General features: G+C 38.9%; 1 protein-coding gene across 1 annotated transcript in view; it reads right to left on the reverse strand.

Moving 5' to 3' along the window:
- Positions 1-777: 777 nt before the first annotated feature.
- Positions 778-17144, reverse strand: part of LOC117434519 (integrin beta-3-like) — a 66684-nt gene continuing 50317 nt past the window's right edge. The window contains exons 11-15 of the mRNA XM_034057085.3: positions 16359-16581; positions 14241-14341; positions 12944-13063; positions 9323-9489; positions 778-6951 (exon numbers count right to left, since the gene is read on the reverse strand). Of these exons, the coding sequence (XP_033912976.1) occupies positions 6880-6951; positions 9323-9489; positions 12944-13063; positions 14241-14341; positions 16359-16581 (683 nt within the window). The 3' untranslated portion in view covers positions 778-6879. The remainder of the gene's footprint in view (positions 6952-9322; positions 9490-12943; positions 13064-14240; positions 14342-16358; positions 16582-17144) is intronic.

Here is a 17144-nt window from a genome sequence, read left to right on the forward strand (position 1 = left end):
ACTAAGAAAACTAATCAACCCAGACAAACATTAAATTATCAATTATTGAATTGTTCCTACATAGCTGACTGATCTCAGAACTTTGTCAAGTTGGGTCTTAAAGGATCCAACAGATTCTGCCTCCAAATCATGACGAGGTGGCCCATTCCATACACTCACCACTCTATGTGTGGGAAGAAGTATCTCCTTCTCTCTGTCCTAAGTCTAATCTCCACTTAATTTCCAGCTGTGTCCTTCTGGTCCTGGTTTCTGTACTGCGCTTACAGTATTGCTTAGGGTTAACTATGCCAACTCCTTTTAAGATTTGAAAGACTTCAGTCACATCTGTTGTAGGGATTATTTAATATGGGCTCCATTTTCAAAGATGTGCCTCCAAGGCCACAGATTTCAAACTAAAGACAACAATTTACTGAGCTCCCCTGACAGTGGGGCCTACCACCAAATGTGTATTCTATTTAAAAAGGATAAATTCATATGTATCCAATCATGTGATCAGTTGAACCTCTCTTGCTTACTGAAAGAATGTTCAGGGGGGCAATCAGACTTGAAGGCAGCCTCTGATTGGATTGGGAGTAATTCAGCTTTCATGTTGACAAATGAACCAGCTTTACACAACTGAACATGTGATGAAGGGGAGGGACATAGGGGGAGATGCCAAAAATAAAATGAAAATTGTGTGAACATACATCAAGCTGCTGTTTGTGAACAGTTCAGTGATTATTATTTATGATGCCTTACAGATTTATGAACTTGAAAGAAAAAAAAAAAAAATCCAAGTTTAAACAGTTGACCCTTTCTTTATTGGTTTATGGATAATAAATACAATACGGAGACGACAATTGCACATTAAAAAGTGTTAATAACTTCACAATAACCTCAAAATTGAAGTGGCAAAGGTCCCAATTCAATTAACTTTACCTGGGGAAACAGAATTCAATTATTTAATCAATCTTCCGTAACTATTAAACACTCAATAGCACTAAATTTAGAAATATTTAAAAAATGTAATCAATTCAATGACAAACGTTTTGACAAGAAGTCGTTGGGGAAAAAAAAGGTTTGTGATTGAATCTGTGGAGTTTCTTTTAGTATTTCTAAATAATTTAAATAAACGAAGTAAAGAGAAGCAATATTTATTTTTTATTATATTAACACATCCACAATAATTAATCAAAATTTAAATCGTGTATTGCATTTTCCTAAAACCATTTTTAAGAGTTAATTAAATTGGGTCCAGAAAATATAACAGAATCCCTTAACAACCTTTTACAGTAAAAAAAAAATTATATATATATATATATATATATATATATATATATATATATATATATATATATATATAAAGACATCCAAAAGGTAAGGAAAACAGCAAAATACAATGTGAATAAAATAAATTAAAGCTGCAGTGTCCTTTATGAAGATATAAAGCATGGCTTTGTCCTCTAAAAAGCTATCCAACAGCACCTGTAGTTATGGAATCTAACAGCACAGGGAAACAAGCAACATGTTGGGTTTGAGTGATAACTTCCCAATGTATTAAAAGTGTTGTGGTGAAAATATAAGCATAACAAAATCAGGCTTTAAACTTTTAACTTGTGAGTAATTTAATAAAGTCTGTTGCTTTGAATAATATTCCTGAAACTGTTCTGCTCTATTGGTGGTTTAATTAACAACAGTAAAGAACAGTTTCATAAATATCAAACTGGGCTGTATTAAAAAAAACAGACTTTAAAAGTATTCCCTTAAACAACTCCCATAGTAGCTAAACTACATCAGAATGTGATATATAGCCTCGACCCATTACTGTATCCTTTACAATGAATAGTGAGTCACAGATATAAGAATATAAGAAAGCCACTACATTCTGCAAAAGATGACTTGTTTGCTTGACCAAGTCCTAAAGCACTAAACCTCTCCAATGGTTTCGAGGACCAGGACCACAGTTCCCTGCCCTGTGCAGTGAAGCCCGAATGTAAACCAGCACAGTTCATTCTGATAAAGTCCACAAAGCTATGGCAGACTGTAGTAAACACAAAAACAGACACCCCAACCAACATCATTATCCCCCGCTGTGGATGAAAATTAAACATTTTCTTTTGTCAATTCTTAATCTATACTATTCTGTACATACTGTTAATATTTGTCATGCCCAACTTTTTCAGCATACCGATCATTTTAAATTTACAGCCATTACACTGACATATGCTTTAGTAAGAAACATATGCCTTTAACAGCTCAGTCACTCAAGAGTTATGTTTCTACACTAGTGTGATCAAAGGCAGGCAGGACTGGGATTGCCTGAGTTAAAGATACAGTAATGTATTACTGGAATGTTTTAGGTCCTGTTTAGTATCTAATAAAGCAGGAAAGATTAGAAAGATGTGCCGACTGAGACAGTGGGAAAGGAATGCTTCCTGCTTTTCATTATGAATATCCACAGATCAAAATGACTAACTAATGCATTTCAGCATAAATGTTTCCATGAACAAGATACGCTGCTCTATAGCTAATGACGAGGCTGGGACGGTCTGTCTAATACGATGTTGAGCCATTAATTCACATTAATAAAATACTGTATGACATCAGTAGTGTGACATTTTGAGAGTGATCATATTCTCCATATTCCAAGTTAACAAGTTAGGCTGTAATACTTTATAATGTGTAGCGATTTCCAAGTAGTACAGCATAATTTCCTGTTGAATTCATAAGAAATGGACAATTATCTATTCAAGACACACTCCTGTGTTATTTATAGTGAACCCACGTGTTCCTTTACAAGTCTTTAAACATCTTTCTAACAATACAGTAAACAGCACCTACATTATTACAGTGGTATTGGACTGGTGGAAATACACTTTCTACATACACTGGAATTGAGCAGAAACTGGAAATGAAATCTGCAGTAAATAGAATTCTGAGAGCTTTCCACAAACTTTTTTTTCCCCGAGTGCAATTACTTTGACGCATGCGGTATTGAACAAATGTCACATTTCCATCGGCACCTTGAGAAAACTCCAACTCATCTTGTTCTAATACTGGGGCTGTTGCTGATTCCATCTCCTGCACATTAAACAGAAACATCTGCATATAATAACTGGTGAGCAATTTTTGTCAATGGCTCATTCAGTTGCTATTTCCCGTAGTAACCGGACGGTTATTACGGGAAACCTGTGCTCATTAACACAAGCAACAGAACACGACACCAGCGCAAGCTAATAACTCAGTGACATAGACTAAGGGGTAGGTGTACTAAAATGTTGAACCTGTCTCAATAGTCGCAAACCAGTTGGAAATGAGTCGGAAGTCTTGGGTGAAATGTACTAAACAAGCACAATGCTATTTGCAACGTTTTAGGGAATGCTTTGAGGCAGCAGTTTGACTTTGTGGTTCAAGCTTAGATGAATATGTATTTATGGGCGTTCCTGCATACATTTGCAAAAAGGGGGCAGACAGTGCAAATGAGGGTTCTCAAATATTATAATGAGATGTACGAAAGCTCCCGGCAATTGCAACACTTACAATTGCATCAATTTGTTAAGAACTTTTGAAAGCATGTTTTAAACAGTCGCAATTGTTGCTGGCATTTCCCAGTCCGTGTTTTCTTGTGCGTTGCCAGTTGTGCTCAATGCATTTTTAGGCAAAAAACCCTTTTTCACAAAAGGCAAAAAAACAAATTTCTTTGACATTTCAGGTTACCACAACGTTTTGGGAGCAATAGACTGCACACATGTGCCACTAACACTTTCCAGCTCATTCTGAGCATCTGTATAGGACCATGATCTATTGTGTGTTAATTGTCCAGGCTACTAAGTAGGCCAAATAATAATAATAATAATAATAATAATAATAATAATAATAATAATAATAATAATACGCTAAAATCATTAAGTTTCGATTTAAAATAATCTTTTATTCGCACTGTACACCAATGTGTACAATGCAGCAGCATGATTTATTTTGTGTTACCGGCAGGCTAAAGTAAAAAGAAAGTGCACTAGGTATCATTTGATTTTATTTCTGTACAGTATACTGTATAGGCGTACTGTACAGATTCATATTTTTACATAATGTAATGTGTGGCCTACCCAAAACACATTAGTGTTATTTCAGCACAATAATTTATACATTTAAAATACATTGAGCACTATAAATATATGTGTGTGCGATTTTAAATTTTTTTTTCCTTATGTTGGACAAACATGTCCGGTTTAGCGAGAGGTTACTATATGATTATGAAAAGCTTTTTGGGGGTGAAGGTGGGGCTCCCACTATAGAATCTGATGTGATTTAACTGGCTTTCATTTTTTATATATATAATAGTATTAAAATATGTAAAATGAAGACGGAAGAGAATGCATTGTACAGATGACGTTTACATTTAATTCTTGCACTCTTGTTATCCTTCGGGCACCCTCTGCTGCAGCAAACCACAACTCAAGTCCCGCTATTTATTTGAACAATGTTGCATGACTTTCGCAATGTATAATGCTAGAGATCTTGCTAAGAAGATGCACAAATACTTAAATTAGCATATTGAAGCTCTCGTCATTAACATATTTTCTCTTAGTACTACGACAAAATGTTTACTTTGCTAAGTGTCGCAACAAAAATGCAAACTGCAGTATGTTTGCGCTGCGACTGGCCCATCTTAGTACACCTACCCCTAAGCAGAGTAAGCCCCCCCACAGCAAGCAACACAGAATTTTATTACTCTGGCAGGAAACAAATGCTCACCAGAGATTATAAAAAATACTGCATGGAGTAGTGTGTGATAAATGAGAATGTAATACCCAGCCTCGGTAGCATCCCAGCCCTCGGGTGGGCATTACATTTTCATATCACACCCTACACCATGCATTATGCTCTATGTATTACATATCACGCTAATAATGAACTAATTCAAACCAATATTTTCCTGATAGTATTATATATTCACATCCCTAATGTTTTGTCTACATATTTTTTCTGCAGTCTGAGATTTACACCCGCCTCTCTCGTCCTTTGCACTTTGCATTGGGCACTGAAAAGGTACATTCCACCATAAGTGTGAGTTAGAGAGACGAGGCCTTCACTCTGGACGCTCAGAAGGTAACTTCCACTATTATTCCGGATTGAGAGATCGGGTCCTGCCAGCCCACAATCTTAACTGGGCCTCACACAGTCCCACTAGAAATTGATTTGATCTCCAACTACTGCTGATGGAAATGAACAAGTCTGACAGTAGAAACCAAAGCAGTTTTGGTCCTGTGTTATAACGTAACTATTAGAGGCATTGACTTATAATATGTGTATAAATAGATTAATACATATGCATAACACTAGGGATACAACAGAATTAGCTCTGCACTACCCAGTAAGTATGTGCAAAAAGCCCAGCATGGTTGATATCCACTTCCACTTTAGCAGGGTTCCGAAAAAAGATATGTGTTGATACAACTGTTTAAATCACATACCTGTTTCGTTGCTCTTTTCGTTGTTAACATCCTGACAGCTTTTTTCACTTAGAAATTTAAAGTCTTTTCAAAAGTGCACTGGGGTTTGAGATCTGTCCTCTACATCACAGCTCTGGCTTTTCTATTCCGTACCACGTCATGGATCGCTGTTTGACAATGTGGGAAATAATCCTTATACTATCAGTGCACTAGAGCGCCCATTTTGAAAACATCTTTGAAACAGACTTTAAAGTTATAAGTGTAAAAAGCTGTCAGGATGTTAACGATGAAAAGAAAAATGACAGGTATGTTATTTAAACAGTTGTAGCAACACGTGGGGAAGTGTAACATTATATTTTTTGGAACCCCGCTACTTCCTCTTTAAGGTGTAATTGTTTGCATTGGGGGGGGGGGGGGGGGGGTTGTATAGTATTCTAATGGGAATCTTCTGGATTCACCTGGTGACATCCCATTGTAATAGTTCTATCATTTGCAAAGACAATCTTTTTTTTCTCTCACAGGGGAAGTTATATTTAGAATTTCAGCATACACCTTTTATACATACTGACTGGGTATTTTGACAACGAAATAACACAAGCCGTTTTTCTGGCATCAGTCAAAGCAACTAGTACCTAAAGAGTCAAGCATACAGTATATCAAATTTTTGTTTCTCTACAGTTGCCAGATAAAGGTTACCTGAAAGTTGCATCAAGTTAAATTATCCAAACAATCATAATGAACAACAGTAGCTAAACAAACATAGCACACTAGCCCTGCCTATTATTCCTCTCATACTCTCTACTAACATTATAAACATAGATCTACATGTAACTGAGTGCTGGAGAGTGATTCTGTCCTGGGACGGAGGTCCATGGCACCCCCCAAACACTGTATTCTATCAGTGCAATGTTTTTACAAATACATCCACACATACATGCAAACACAATCTCAGAGAACAAGCCATTTCTCAGTAGAGGCTCAAGCCAGTAACTCCAAAACCATATAACATATAAAACAACAACATCAATCTACCTAGCTATTTCTGCCATACTATCTGAAAAAGGAAGAAGATGCAGTTGCTAATTAATAAAATAGGAAGTGATCAGTGATGTGGCAATGTAACAATTACACTACAAATTAAACACTCAGTACTGGGTTCCTTTTGTTAAATGTTCATGCCTGCAGCATAATTTAAATTACATCTTTCAATAATTCTAATAAAAAAAAAAAGAAAGTTAGTTACCTCCCACCCCACCATATCCACAATACAGACACCCCATATTCCCCTACCCCTTTGTATGAGAAACCAAATGTCACTAACAATGCACAGGTGAGGGATTACCCTGAGTTCCATTTCAATTTGGCTCCTGATAACATTCAACATTACTTTTCCAACCCGCCAACAATCCCATGTAAACAGGCCCCCGAGTCTCCGCACTCCTCGGTGTCACTCTGCGTTTCCACGGAACGTCACATTCGTGAAGGTGGAGGTTGCTCCTTTGTACAGGGGATTATTGGCCTAGAAGAAAACGACAGTTGTTAGAAATAGTAATGTACATGTCTTCCCTTGAGCTAGCATCCAATCCACCTCAAAAATCCCCCTTATAAAGGTTTATCACTGTAAATGTTAACCTTTATGTGTGGTTCAGGGGGAGGTACTAGGCCCATGTGTCCTATCATCTTCTTCCACTAATTAAATCTATTCTATTTAAACCTCAGTCACTTCCTTCTAGTTGTCTTGTGTTTTTTCATTTCCTCCTCCTCCCTCCTCCTCTAGAATCTCAAACCGCCTTTGCATCGGTCTCCTCTGGGGGGTTAGTGATTCCACTTTCTCCGACCCTTTGTTAAGCATCGCTTCATTTACCTCATAGAGGAGGGTTCTCCGTGAGTCAAAGGGGACCCCCGGCCAAACCCCTCCTTTAGCACACGTGATTGCTTGTCTTTTTCTCTTTCAGGTGCTGATGCCTCTATTTATGCGAGGGCCCCAAGCGGCGGAACCCCTCTTGTTTGTCGGGTCACCTCAAAGACAGTGACCCCTCTCCTGTTTGCCAGGTCTCCTCAGCGACGGAACCCCCTTCTATAAATGTTGGGCTTTTGAAAGAGGCGGAACACCCCGCTCTATATGTTCTAACATCTACTAACTTGTTTTCTTTCCGGTTCGCGAGCCTCTTCGTATGTCGGGTCACCTCAAAGACGGAACCCCCCTACTGCATATGTTGGGCCACTGAAGAGCCGGAACCATTTTTCATGTTAATAATACTAATCAATGTTTTTCTTTCTGGTTCGCGAGCTTCTTCGTTTGTCGGGTCATCTCAGAGACGGTGACCCCTCTTTCGTATGTCGGGTCATCTCAGAGACGGTGACCCCCCCTCCTGTTTGTCGGGTTTCCTCAATGACGGAGCCCGTCTTTATATGTGTAGGGCCTTTGAAGGACGGAACCTCTCTTTTATATGTTATACATTACTAACTTCATGTCTTAAATCATCACAGCAGATGGCCTAGTTCCACCCTGTGAAATGTCCAATGCATCTCCCATGGCTATGCTATGTATTTCTCATAGTATATTATGGTTTACTGCACCTCTCTGTGCTTTACAATGCTTATCTATGCTTTAACATGCTTTCGCTGTGCTTTATTACACTGTGCTATGCTTTTACTATGGATAACTTTTATAAATAAGGGCCAAGTTAAATGCGTTTGGTGGTCTCAAGGCTTATTAGAAAGTCAAATGCATTACAAAGTGTATATTAGAAGGGTCCAGGACTGAATGGCAGGAGTGGTTGTTTAGGACTATTAAGCTACAGTGCGTTGGCTAGTGTTGTGGGGCTCTCATAACCGCAACCCTTAGGTTCTTTGCTTTTATGCAATGAGTTGTGGGTGATGGACATAAGAAAGTGACCTCAGAACCACTGCAGATTCTCATGCTACTAAATATTTATTGTGGCTGCTTGGGTACCGTCCAGACTTCAAGACCTCCTCAAGTTCACTTTTCAGTGGCCTGCACATGTAGTTTAACAGATCACCTGATCTGAGGCCCATTGACTTGTATGTGGTGATATAATGATACACCACGGATCACAAAACATGTTATGGTCCCTAAACTTTGTATTATGTTCAAATCAGATCAAATGATCATTAATGATGTATTGATGGTTGATGGCTTATAAATCACATGTATTCTTCATTCAGCCATTTGGTGGACTACAAGTAGGAACAATGACACATGGGCTGGGCTATATGAACTCCCAATAAAGACTGTGAAAGGAAGTAGCCATAATTGATGAGTAACTGTTTGTTTCTGTAATACATATTTTCTCATTCGCACCAACGACTGCGTGACTATGCTCCCCACTTTTACTCATTTGGAAAAGCAGAGCCCCATTTGAATATATTTAGTTAAATGTGACCCTTTTGAAATGTAGGGGTGGCTGTACATGTTAGATTACAGGTTAGAGAAAGTTAACATAGTGGATACATTTGAAATCATTATTTTATAATTATGAAATGTAATAAGTAAAAACACAATCAGAATGTTATGATGCCTCTGAATGTTGGTGTTTAAAACAAAGACATTCTGTTTTTAATAATAAACTCATTGCTAATCTGTCTCATTTTAAAATAAATGCTTATTACGCAGTTACAGAGTAACATACAGTACTGTAGGTATCTGGCAATGTAGGTATTCATTTGCAACAACTTTGTAAACCAATAGCTGAATTCAGCTGGTTTTCCCTGTAGAATCTATATTTATGCATCTCTCTCTGTTTACAGTTCTAGTTGCACTTTAGTGGTTAGCTGCATGGAAACCAGCTGTATTTACATATCCTGCCTATTGAATGACAGCTTGTTTTGTCCCTCTTGGAACCCGCAGCCCTCTTATCTCCCCTCACCGTGTCCCACTTGGCGTGGGCACGCTCCTCCTCAAACTTGGCAAACTCGCGGCGGTCGTGAATGGTGATGAGCAGCTTCCAGATTAGCAGGGCAGCCAGGCCGATGAGCAGGATAGCGCCTGCCACCGATAACAGGACCACCAGGATGTCAGGACCCTTCGGGCATTCTGTGGACCAGAGATATGCCAAGACACAATTAATGCTGTTTTGTTTGTCATATTCCCCTAAGCACATGAAATGTATGGCAGTCAATGACAGTGGTCTTGTATTATAGGAATGCTGCAATGATACAAACCTTTTATAGCATGGTAGCACAGTGATAACATTTACTTGAGTGACTAGGAAAACCTTACTAAATTAAATTACCCAGGAAGAATGCACACAGTTATTTATTCCAATGTATTAACACAATTTTTTCTTAAAAGAGAAAAACATCATGAAACATACAAAAGTTTGTATGTTTGTGTGCGTTTTCTCATTTTAAGGTGACAACCATTATCTTTGGTTATATTATCCTTGGTTAAAAAGTTGTTTGAGTATAAATTGTTGGGAAAAAACTGTTGAAACTGGTTACATGAACTGCAAACTTGATGTAATTGTCAAACAAGTTTTGTGAATCGGGCCCAAACAAAGATATCGCTTTATATCGACATAGCTTTCTGAAGGTGAGTTTCAACAGATTCTAACCATAAATAGAGTTAGAAAACCAAACTGCTAGAAATCTGAAAAAAAGTGTCAATGTGTGACTTTGGTAGGAGTAACATGCATCTTGATTGTGCTTGATGATACAGTGCTAGAATTACAGCTCCTGGGAGTCCGGTCTATTATTATTATTATTATTATTATTATTATTTATTTCTTAGCAGACGCCCTTATCCAGGGCGACTTACAATTGTTACAAGATATCACATCATTTTTACATACAATTACCCATTTATACAGATTTTTACGGGAGCAATCTAGGTAAAGTACCTTGCTCAAGGGTACAGCAGTAGTGTCCCCCACTTGGGATTGAACCAACAACCCTCCGGTCAAGAGTCCAGAGCACTAACCACTTCTCCACACTGCTTCCCTCACTCTATGGGAGTGTTCAGCTTGTGCAAGTTTCACAATTAGACAATTGCAATTAGACAATTGCAACACATCAGCAATGGAACATTATTGGATCACCTGTATTGTGTAATCAAATCCTTTTACAAGAAAACCAGCAGGGCTGGCAGAAAAAACAACCAGCCAACTCCCTTTCACTTTCCTAATTGCACAAGGTCTGAGCTGATCCCATTTGCCCAATACATTCTATCTATTTATTACTATATATTTCAGTCTCAGGTTTGAATCCTGCTTCATATTATCTGGGAAGTTCAAAGGGAGTAAGGCTTTTAAAAAAAAAAAAAATTCTTACAACACGTTAGCATATTGTTTTTGCAAATCCCTTATTTTTCTAAAAATCATTGTGAAAATCATGTTTTCACTTTGACTCTCGTACAGTAAGTCAATTTAACTTGACATCACACTGCAGACTCCCTGTGGAGCAGGTGATAAGAACCCACCTTACATTTTCAACATTCAGCTACACATAGGACATTGATGCTTCTTTTCCATTGTACAACCAAGCCACGCTGGGGCCGTACCAAGCCCTCACGGTGCGGTTAAGGAGGGCCTGGGTTGTTTTTCCACTGCAGAGCCGAGCCGTGCTACTTAAGTTTGCCAAAAGATGCGCAAACAAATGGTGTTCAAAAATTAATAGACCAACGGTACAGCTGTATCTTGTATTGCTATATTTTGTAAATATATTTCTTTATAATCCACACATTTTACTGATTATATCGACTTAATAAAGTTCAATTAGTTCTGTTGAAGGGAAAAAAGAAGGTTTTAAAAATATGATTTGCCAAAGATATCTAGTTTAAGGAGTTGTTTTTTTGTTTGGGTGCTTAAAAAAAGAAGCTGCGTAAACTCTGTGGGGTACAGAAATCTGCACAACACCTGTCAAAACAATTTGATTTTGAGATACATGCCTTGGTTCGAATGTCAGTGAGTGAAGTTTTTTCCAGTGTAGGCGCAAATCTGTATGTAGATAATATAACAACCATTTTGTGTTCGGGCCCTAGGCACATGCCTAGTTTGCCTATGCGTTAATCCAGCCCTGTGTACCGTACCCGCGGTCTATGTCCCTTTGCTTCAAATCATCACATCTTCCTGAACACTTCTATCTGCCCACAGATAAGCTAGAGCCTGCACTTCCTCAGCATCCCAAGGGTGTACATTTCTTTCATCACACTCGCTGCCCGCCACGTTCCTTGCTGTTTATCTTTGTGGAGTGTACTGACGGATGCAACGGAATGACGAACATCCTTAACCTCGCGCCAGGCCCGGCTTGGAGCCAGATTCAGATGTCTTGTGAGGCCGGAGTTTCACGGTTTGCTTCTCGGCTTGACAAATAACCAGTGGAGAACCACCTGCACCTGTACCGTACTGAGCCCTCATGGGTCGGGTGTGCCAGTGGAGAAGGGGTATGTGGCATCAGGTCCCGGTACCTGCCACTCTGGTTAGTATCACACTCCGGTAATATCTCTTGCATTTACCAGTCAACTGTTTTCCAGTATTGTACAAGTTGCTGTACAATACTGAAATGTTCTGAATTTTGTACAGTGACACAATATAGCATAGAGAAAACACTGCTACATGTATGCTCACAGCTTCCCTATGTGTTTAATTATTACAGCATGTTGTACACATACAGTATAACAGACTGTTAAAGTATGTTTTTTTAAAGAACACTATTGTAATCAAGGTAGTATCTAGAACTTATTTCAGTTCCACAGCAAAACAGGCATATTTGTTGTCCCCATTTATGCTCAGTCCCTTAAAAGTGGTATTAAAAGGTGTTTTGCTTGTTTTTTAAGGCAGTGCATTGCACTTACCAGAAAGATTACAAAAACACACGAATTCTGATATTCATGGGTATGGGTATAAAAATGACCACTGTAATTACAGACCCTGCCTATTGCTGCAGGTAGCAACACATGTTCACTTGTATTCTGGGTGCAGATCAGCTGTCTCTGACAAACACAGCTACCAAACTGCTGTATTTATTAGCTGTAATTACAGCACTTGCTTTATTTTGGATTAGTGGGAGCCCCTCCCTGTTTCTTTGAGTTTGGGATATATTAACGTACAGACATAGATAAACAGGTAACTAACACTAACACATACCGAGTCTCTGTAAATACATGCCAGGTGGAGTAGACTCCTGCATAACCACACTCCAACACTCCAAGCATTGCTTAAGCCTGGTAATTAGAACCAGTGCTGTGCAGCCCACACACACCGGCTGGCTTTATTACACACTGACACTAATTCTGCTGCGTTTTCACAAACTGCAAATTGATTTTCCATTCCCCCGCCTGCTGATAATGGCTCAGAGAGACGTGATCTTAAATCTAGGTAGATTAAAAAAAGGATTGTATGCCTTAGAATGATTTGACTGTAATGGACCGTAATAACTTGTTAGGAACATGCATCCTCCAGCATGTCTGTAAATACAGCAACTGGTATCATGATAAAGATCCCTGTGGCAGGTTCCTTTAATATGAAATCCTATGTAACAGAGTCTCTCACCTCGTTCCTCGACCACATAGAGGACTGATGTTCCACTGGCATCTTCGTAGTACTGGAACCTCACCACACAGTCATCTTCGTCTTTGTAGGTACAGTTCATTGCATTCTTATCATGCAAACCTGAACACAACAGGAAATAGGGTTATCACCATCTTTGTACAGAACTCCCTTTGCTATTTGGCATACAAATGAGTTTCAGTTTGTGCTTGATAAACCGCTCCAATGTGGCTGTCTACATGTGAAATGCTGTTTTTAGATATACCACGCACTACTGTGATGGGTTCAATTCAATTGATCTAAATGGTACGGAATCGAATTCAGTCATTATTAGATGTAGCGCTGTATGTTGTATGATGTACAACACCTCTACTAATCTCCAATAAGGTTTGTAGTTTATACAGCATGCAACTCACAGTATTTGATATAAATCCCTTTGGGCAAAATCCTTGACTTAATTAAATGATATGAAATATCAACTAATATAATATTCTTCTTGTTTAGATTCACTTTGTATATCCATTTCTGTTTCGGTCATCACATCAGGGGGACTTTTTAAGTCAGAAGTTGAAAGCACAGCTGTTGCCTCAAAGTAGACCTCTCCAAAATGTCTTCCCTGTAGTACAGCACAACCATTTGAGTGTAACCATTAACCTGCCCCCCTGCAACACTGCGCCCCCAGTGGAAGGAAGAAATATGAAGGTAAAACATACCATATAGAAAACTGTTTTTTTTAGTTTACATCAACTGGGTGCAGTCCCCATAATTGTCTGAGGTGTTTGGTAACTTGGGGGAGTTTTTTTCTTTTCTAAAATAATACCCTTGACCATTTGGAGTAATGAACTTGGGGAATGTAGCCATTTGTTTACCAAGGCTTTGAAAATCCAGCACCTAACATGTATGCAAATCTCTGCAGTGTATGTCTGTTTGTATAAAATATTTTAAAGCCATGGAGGGTCATATTTTAATGATTTTAAAAAAGGAAAGTATTTAGGTCCTCTGCTATTGAGATCAATTGAACAGACCTCACTGTTTCTGCCACACAGAAGTCATTTACTGCAGCATGCCCCTCCAGATACCACAGTGCAGATGAAATGGCTGGGAGGAAGAGACTTGCAACTCACTTGCTTTTCTGAGATGAAATTGTTAGTAAGCTTATTGGGCTTGAAGAGTTCTGTCATTCAGATGCACTTCATTATGATATATGTTCCAAAATATTACTCTTTACACCCCTGAAGAAAACAATCAAAACAATATAGTTTTTTGTAGTAAAGTTGCTGGAGTGTGTGGCTGTCCTTACCAAGGTCTTTCACCAGTATAATTTCATCTCGGCAAATTCGGGCGCAGGTCTTATCATCATTGAGTTTGCCCCTCTGGAAATTTCTGCATTCTACACAATCCCTATACAGAAAAGAAAAGCGGGGAATTACATTTAAAAATAAAGTTGCTGCTTTCAATTAGAGACCAATTTAATCTCTACTAGATAAGCAATTCTCTCTCTCTCTATAGAACACAATGTAAATGAAGCATGGCTGCGTGGTGTGCACAGTGAGTCATATAGTCAGGGGAGTGCAGGGGAGCACCCTGGCTGTGTGAAGTTGCAGATCTTCATTGGGGATTCCAGAGGGACGTCGCATTGGCTTTAGCACTCCTGCACTGTTTCTCCTCATCAAGCTACAGCAGACCCTACAGGCCAGACACCTGGTGAGCTCACTGACTTCTGCTCTCTAGTTCCTGGGTGAAAGGGGCAGATGGCTAGGTCATGAGATTGGAGGATGCCCACTGACCGTCAGTGCTCTTTAGCTGTGTAGGAAATTGCTGTGGTAAGGGCAAGTAATTGAACATTCTAAGTTGGGGGGAAAAAAATCAGAGCTAAAATAATTGGGCATTTTAATTTAAAAAATGTACATACTGTATATCTGGAGATATACAGTATGTACATTTATTCTTATAATACCATTTTATTATTTTATAGTCTCAACTTGCACTAAAGAATTTAGTATTTGTTTCCCTAATAATGTTTCTTACATGTTTCATATTCTATTATAGTATTTGTGTTCTGTATGATTCCATATTACTGTTTTTGCTTACATCATTATTTGGTGTGCTTAATAACTATTAGTGCAAAATAGATTTCGAAGTCTCCTCTAGGCTGACATAAGTGGGGTAGGGGAGAAGCATATTAGCATTGAAGTGTGCAGCAAACCCCCTAGGTTTCTACACTGAAGCCATAATAGCCATTGGTATGCTGTGGGAGTGGGTTGCCTGGTGGTTGAAATAGAGAAACAGTACTAAAATAGCAATATAATGATTAGATGGCAAAATAGAGGTGCTCTCTGAAAATATATCATGTATAAATTTTTGTTTACAACATTTACGAGCAAAAGGAGTCCATTTGGCCTATCTATCCTCCTCCGGTTGCAACTAGCCGATTGATCTCAGAACTGTCAAGATGGATTTTAAAGGATCCAAGTGATTCTGCTTCAACAACATGGCTAGGTAGCCCATTCCATACCCTCTCAGTGTCTCCTACCCTCTGTCCTAAGTCTATCTCCACCTAATTTCTGTACTGCGCTTAAAGCATAGGGCAAAGCTTCCTTAGCGCTATTTTTAGTGTTCCCACCTTAATAAATTAAGGCCCCATCTAAATCGCGGCAAGATCTTCAAAAAATGCAGCTCAATTGCAGCCAAAGCATGAAAAAAAATGCTAAAAGAAATTTTGCAATGTTTTTTTTTTTAAGTTTGTTTGTCAATGCTATAGAGCATGCTTGGCAGTGTCTGAAATTTAGCGAGCGCATTTTTGTTTGTAATGTAATGCCTGTGGTGTGGACTGTAAATATACTGGCATGTCTGGTTTCATCACTTTAATAGTTGCTATAACTGCTGTGCTTAAGGTATTGCCGCTGATTGACAGACGACATTCAGAGGGTGTGACTAAAAAACATATTTCTGCCCCCCCCCCCCCCACAACATGACTCACTGTCCCTGCGGCTCCGCCACCTATGCTGAAGTATTAGTTAAGGTTAACTATGTCAACTCCTTTTAATATTTTAAAGACTTCAACCACGTCCCCCATAATTCTTCTTTGTTCTTTCAGACTATTTTATCATCTAAGCCCTGGGATTAATCTGTCTGTAACGAAAAAGTTGATTTTCCCTTCATAGATATCGTAACCATAAGGTAACTGCTCATGAGGGCTATTCAATGGGCTTAGTTTGATAAAGGAAAGACCAAGAACATGTATATTAATTTATCAAACTTGTTTAAACATTTGAAGGCATCAAAAAAGACTTTTAGTCAAAATGTTTTTCATTAAGTGTATTAAGTTTTTTTGAGTATTACTAGAAATAAAACCCCTCAATATGTATTGCACAGAAGGGAATGATATCAGGGTCAGAGGGTGTTCACAAAGGCTTACTTCTTGAAGGTGCAGACGTCAGGACAGGTGGGGCATTTCTCACAGGTGTCCCCATAGGCGCCGGGCTGGGTGCACTCACACGTCCCACAGACACACTGTCCCCTGGAGCTGCACAGCAGCCCAATGCTGGACATGCAGGTGTCTGTGCGCGTCGAGCAGTTACAGTAATCCCCCTTCCAGTCTGGATCACACAGGCAGTCTCCACAGCTGCACTTCCCATGGCCTGCACAGCAGAACAAACACAGCGCTCATTAAATGACAAGGATTCACTCCCCACAGCCATCAGAACACCCTTCCAATCACTGTGTCTCCTAAACAGGAAATCAGAGGTTGCACTATGGCAAACTCACATCCTCACCTTAACCATCAATTGTGTTTCTTTCAAGATTTCTGACAAAATTAGTAAATCCTTCAGTTTCATTCATACTGTAAGCCCATGTGCAAGTGCCTGTCTCTGAGCTGGTTAAAATAACTGTAAATTCAAGGCGTGGGGATCAAGATGTTTGTAAACATGCTTTACTGTACTCCAGCATGGTCACGTGTCAGTATTATTGATAAAAGACCACATTAAAACCTTGTCATTTGGATTTGGAATAGATTTTCACTTTTTGCTTTCTGTTCAACTCTTTTCTTAAATTGTACCATGGACTAATCTTGTGCATAAGCATATGCACATGCACATACATAAGCGACAGCGCCTACCTCCGTGATTATATGTTAGAGTAAATTATTAGATTTATATTTATTTGAGCTCTGTGGCAATGCGCCCCGCCCCTGTGTGCATTT

This window comes from Acipenser ruthenus, chromosome 28 (genome assembly GCF_902713425.1).
Source record: "Acipenser ruthenus chromosome 28, fAciRut3.2 maternal haplotype, whole genome shotgun sequence".
NCBI lineage: Eukaryota > Metazoa > Chordata > Actinopteri > Acipenseriformes > Acipenseridae > Acipenser > Acipenser ruthenus.